General features: G+C 43.3%; 1 protein-coding gene across 1 annotated transcript; it reads right to left on the reverse strand.

Moving 5' to 3' along the window:
- Positions 1-1,629: 1,629 nt before the first annotated feature.
- LOC120061606 (class E basic helix-loop-helix protein 40-like) lies at positions 1,630-5,659 on the reverse strand. The gene is made up of 5 exons (XM_039011515.1): positions 5,219-5,659; positions 5,018-5,081; positions 4,625-4,732; positions 4,123-4,246; positions 1,630-3,658 (listed from the first exon to the last, which is right to left on the reverse strand). Exons 1-5 carry the CDS (start codon positions 5,290-5,292, stop codon positions 2,751-2,753), a joined length of 1,278 nt encoding a protein of 425 aa, XP_038867443.1. The 5' UTR covers positions 5,293-5,659; the 3' UTR covers positions 1,630-2,750.
- Positions 5,660-6,000: the final 341 nt, after the last annotated feature.

A 6,000-nucleotide genomic window follows, 5' to 3' on the forward strand; every position in this document is an offset into this window, starting at 1 on the left:
TTTGACAAATCAAAAATAGTCTCACTCTTTTGTCCATAATAATCTCATTGTTTAGGCTATAGGCCTACCTGCACGGTAGGCTATCTATTGCAAGCTGTTGGCTAGAGCACATGTGGAAATACCAGAGTGTGCACATTCACTATTAATGCAACATTGTTTGTGATAAAACCATCAGTAGAGTTGAAAATGCGATGGAAACCCATTCAACTAGTATTTTTTACTTGGTACATGGGAATTTAACTGCAAAAGTTATTTTTATGTGCACTATGTCATCATGCACAGCTTTTTATCCACAACAAGTCAATTTGATGGAAACACAGCTCTCTTGGGAAAATGAGCATATTGTTTTAATGAGGATTTTAAAATATTTTCATGAAAATCTGTCACCAATTGGATGGAAACCGAGCTTATCAGTGGCTTATCAGAGGCTTTCTATTAGAGTCATTTTAAATGAGCTGTATTTGTAAACATATATGAGAGAAGGTTGGTGTGTGTGTGATGAAGAGCAGTGACCATGCCTGAACGCCGAGCATCTCTCCCTTCCTGGTCCCATCAACTCACCAATCACAGCTCAGCGCTACCCAGGGACAGCAGTGTGGCTGCACATGTGACAGCCGTGTGTGATCAAAATCATAGGTAGCTGTAAAAATGACGTGTCTGCTGGCATTTACTTTGTGTCTGTCTATTATGTGCTTCCACATTTATCTTCTCCTATTGGACAATATTGATCAGCCTGAGATGGTTGTTAAACTGAACAGCTTTGACTTAAATGTACACCAGTTCTTTAAACCTTGATCCCAGTTTATTAATAATCATCATTGCACCAGGATCTTTGACCCAATGCCCAATTCTTTGTTGTCCATAAACTATATAGACTGGACTATGAAGTGATAACATTATGATTATAACTATCTACCAGGATATTTGAGCCAAAAACCTGGTTACATCTGCCAGGAGGCAGAAACCTCCCCACAAGTGGATCTTCCAGCAAGACAATAACCCCAAGCACACATCAAAATCCACAAAGAAATTATTGACCACAACATCAACATTTTGCCGTGGCCATCTCAGTCTCTAGACATTAACCCCATTGAAAACCTGTAGTTTGAATTGAAGAGGGCAGTCCATAAGCGCAGTAGAAGGATATCTAGGATCTGGAAAGATACTGTATGGGAGGAATGTGTTCTCCAATCTCTTAAAACCCCCATCTTTTTGAGAGAATAACAATATTGCTTGATAAACAAAATCTCTTTCTCTAAGCAATTGTATTACTATAAAATAATATAATTTCCCAATTTCTTTTTGCAATATAATTTAGCTCAGTATTTGTATTATTTACATTATTGTATTATTATTGTGCTTCGGCATCCAAATGACCTCCAGATAAATATAAAAAATGGCCTTTGGAGCTTACTGATTGTTGAGGGACCACCACGGTATCTGTGTGTGTGTTTATTTATGTATGTCAGACGCAGAGAAAACATCCATAGCAGTGTGTCTCTCCTTATGACCAGCCGGGCCAGACAAGCAGATAGACTGCAGCAACTCTCCCCATTAGAGCTGTTGTGTTTGTGGCAGAACTTGATCCCAGAATATACATTTCACCGCAACATGCACTCTACTCACTCATGATGAACCAAGCAGATAAAATACTTTATTAATACGCTTATATAATGTATGTCAACATTTATAGACAAAATATGTACATCAAACATCTTTCTGGTAGGTCCCAAAATATCAAAGTACCTCTTTCTATAGAAAACGAATCTTCTGTTAAAACATATACATTCACTTCTCGCCAACTCCCAAATACATTTCATAAACATCTGATGTTTTCTTTTATCAGTGGTTCACAAGTAAAAGGCAACAGTATGATAAACTCCAGGTTTGACTTGAGCATAATCAGATTGCAGATCAGGGTCAGCACAGGGCTACAGTATGTACATGATTTCTGAGTTATTATGCGGTAAAACGACTGTCCAACCTTTCTCTCTGGTTCGAGCGCAAGGACACGTATCAAAAATAGAGATGTACAAGAAGTATAAACAATAATTACAAAGAGTCCCTCTAAAATGTCAGTGAATTCCCAACTTGACATGGTCACATGATGACCTCACTAACTCCATACAGTAGGGAAATAATTTCACTCAGGATGTTTGTTGTCTTCATAGGGAATGGGGTAAAGCGCATTGTCAGTGATGGCAATGGTGACCTAAGGTAAATAGACAGCAACCTTTGGGTGAATGGTGACTATTGACATTTGGTGTGACATGGTTTACAAGGACGGTGTGTGTACAGCTGAGCCCTGTCAGTGTCCACAGCATGTAGAAACCTCAACAGCAGCATCTACGGGATTGCCACTTTTTTACATTTATACATTCAACCGTGTGTGTATGTGTGTGTGTATCCAGATCAGTGGGGTCAATGTTGCACTCAGCAATCTGGTGGGGGTATAAAGTCAAACATTCAGAGAGGGTTAGGAAACAGGTTGAGCTGTCTTCCATCCACACATTCCCTCTTTCTTTTATTCTCTTTTTCTGTTTGCAGCTGTGGATTATGCCTCACCGGTCTGGGACCAGACCTTCTGCATGCACTCTGTCTGTCTCCCTTCTGTCTTCTGACTTTTGGGATGAGGGGAGAGGGGTGGTGGTGGGTGATCTGACTGTCCGGTCATGTTCTCCTCCGTGTACCCTCTCAGCATAGCAGTCTATGTTCAATAACACTTTTCTGTGTAAGTGTTCAGTGGTCTCTCAGTCTTTGGTTTCCAGGTTCATGGGAAGTACCTGCTTTAACACTTGGAGGAAGGCTGGGGAGTCCATGGGGCTTTGGGCTACGGTGGGGGGAGAGGGAGAGCGCCCCCTGGGGGACATCATGATCGAGGGAGAGGGGACATGCCTGTCACTAGGCATGCCCTGCGCAGAGCCCACCAGGCCAGGGTAAATCATGGGCATGGCCCCTGAGTACCAGCACTTCTCCAGCATGGGCAGATAGGCAGCGGCAGAGGGGGGGATGAGGTAGAAGGGCATGCAGAGGGGATGAGGTTGGGCCTGGTGAGGGGAGTAGGCGCTCATGTAGCTGCCGTGGCCGCTGGAGGAGGATGAGGACGACTCTCCGCCTGAGAGAGACTCGTCCTCGGATGACTCGACCCGGCTGCGTTTGTGGCACGCCTCATCTTCCTGCTTAATGCAAAATGATGCCCTCTTTTCGCCCAGCGCCCTCTTCAGCTGTCTCTCCTGGCCGTAGTACCCTGCATGCGACGCCAGATGCTCAACCTGCTCGCCACCATAGCCGCTGTCTGTGTCTGTATCGCTGCCGCTCTGCTCGCCGCCCGCATGGGCATACCTCCGCTGGATGACGGGAACGCAGTTCTTCCCATGCCCTTCACTGGGCTTGGGGGGCTGGCCTGCAGGCTTCTCCCTGTGGGCCTGATGATGTTGGTAGTGGCTGGTGGTCTCTTCAGGCCGGGGTTTGCAGGGGCTACGGGGAGGACCCTGGAGGACCTCAGCGGCCACCTTGTGCAGGTGGTTGACCATGTGGGAGGGTGTAAGGTCACCGTGACCCTCCTGGTTGACCAGGTACTGCAGCACCTCCTTGGCACAGACATGGAAGCCTGAGCGGAAGATCTCCTCACTGTTCTCCTGGCTGGGAGAGGACTGCTCTGTAGACAGGAATGAACAACACCACAAACGCTGTCAAACACAGATCTACCACAATGCATTATTATGGAAACTACCAAACTACTTTCATCGTATTTACATGATTCTCGTATGTAATATATCTTAATATGGGTATAAATTCCCATTCTACGCAACCACATCCAAACTAAACTTAGCAGTTATTCTGACTCAGTTCCTTATTCTATTATGTTATTATAATGCAGTAGATGAGCAATGCACTGTGCTGCATTTGAGAATTAGTGAGGATGTGGTCTGCATCCAAATTGAAGCTAGCCAAGGCAAGAGACCACAAGCTATATTTAAATTCACTGATTTGTATGCGCTTCTGCATAATCATCTTATTGTGTGTGTGTGTGTGTGTGTGTGTGTGTGTGTGTGTGTGTGTGTGTGTGTGTGTGTGTGTGTGTGTGTGTGTGTGTGTGTGTGTGTGTGTGTGTTTGCTCACCGATTTGCATGCCATTCTGCAGACTGAGGATTTTCTGCTGCTGGTTTTCCAGTAGAGTGGTTAGAGCTTTCACATGCTTAAGCGTGAGCTCCAAAACCACAGCCTTCTCCAGATGGCCAAGAGTCTATGGAAGAACACACACTACTTTCAGCACGGGCTCATCTCTTATGGATTACTAACACACACATGCACACAAACTTTCTCAACAACAACAACAACAACAACAATCAAAAGCAATAACTAAGTAGATCTACTCAAATACAAAAGTGTAATGTGTAATATTACATTCTTTAATCTATAAAAATACAAATCAGAGGAAATGTGTTCAATTTTAGTTAACATCTCAAAGATGCCATTTGTTTAAGTATTCACATTCATTAATTTAAAATTCCTTTACAGATCTCACCTGTTAGTCAGGCTGTCACCTTAACCTGAAGTACCACCAAGCAACCACTTGATCGCGCTTAAGTAATGTGCTACTTCAAGATAAATAGGAACTTACTGTAAGTTTCAGGTGCTCGGGCAATAAATCTTTCAACTGAGCGATGCACTCGTTTATCCTGTCACGCCTTTTCTTCTCGATTAGTCGGTGAGGCAGTTTGTAGGTTTCCTAAAGGCAGGGGTGATATTGAGGTTATATAACAACCTCAGCAGTTTGACAAGCAGCATTGTGAACAGTAACATGGACTCCAAGGATTACATCATATGGGAAAATAGGTCACCACATGATCGGAATGATCAGGCAAACTAATTGATCTAAATAAATCACTGTTTCAATAGCATTGTATATAATCATAATATTATTCTATTGTAATCATATTTACAAACAGTTAATTAAGTGAATAAACACCAATATTGTTTCTATAAAAAAAAAAGATATAAAATATCAACCAACCTTGCTATCATCTCCTCGTTTCATTCCCCGACGGGATTTGTATACATACATAGGGAAATCCATCCTAAAGAAAACCAGAAGACAGTCAATGAGATGTGGGTTTGGTGAGGTTGCGCACTCAATGTCAGGAGACGCAAATGTATGCCAATATGACGAGGGCAAGCATGGCATACGGCACAAGAAGAATCATCAGCAACTTACCCTTGCATGTCAGACAGCTCAGCCTGCTGGTGCTTGGGGGTGGGTTGCGCACTTGGAATCCTTTCCATTTCCATTCTCTTTAAGCTACTCCAAATGACGCAGGAAAGGGCAAGCTTGTTTTTCCAATGTTTTCACTCAAGAACGCATATGAAATTGAATGAAAGTAAATAGTCCTTGAAATTTTTCACAAAGATATTTCACTATTTCCTCCAATTTGTAGAGATAAGTAATCTATTTTACATTTGCATTGTTGTTGTTATGATTATTTATCGCATAATGGGAGCAGTGTCCCGGAGATCTCCACGTAGTCAATCAAGAGGGAGTCCCGCAGATGCACTAGTCTTGGTTGCGCGTTGGGAAAGTGGGGGAGGACAGCGCTACGTGTTAAATAAACCCCTGACTCTCGCTCGCAATGACCTACCTCTGTCACATGAGTCTCACGTTTTGGACGGCGCTGTCTTCTCGGACTGCCCATTTTCTACTGATAATGAGGTTCTGGGGGCGGACGTCGGCGCACGTCACACCGGAGGGCTGAATCCCGCGTCCAGTGTACCTGGCTAATATAGTCAAGCTAGTAGCTTCACACAACACAGAGCTACGCATCTCTCCAGTAATGCTCAGCAGGTTCCACTACTGACAAGACATCATGGTAATAATAATAATATTGATATGGGAATAACTTTGCAAATATTGGGGAGTTTAAACGTGATAATATCTTATCCCAATCCGTTTATTTAGGCTATAACATCCATGGGACTCATCCACCTGTTGCGACATACACA

Source organism: Salvelinus namaycush, chromosome 2 (assembly GCF_016432855.1).
Source record: "Salvelinus namaycush isolate Seneca chromosome 2, SaNama_1.0, whole genome shotgun sequence".
NCBI lineage: Eukaryota > Metazoa > Chordata > Actinopteri > Salmoniformes > Salmonidae > Salvelinus > Salvelinus namaycush.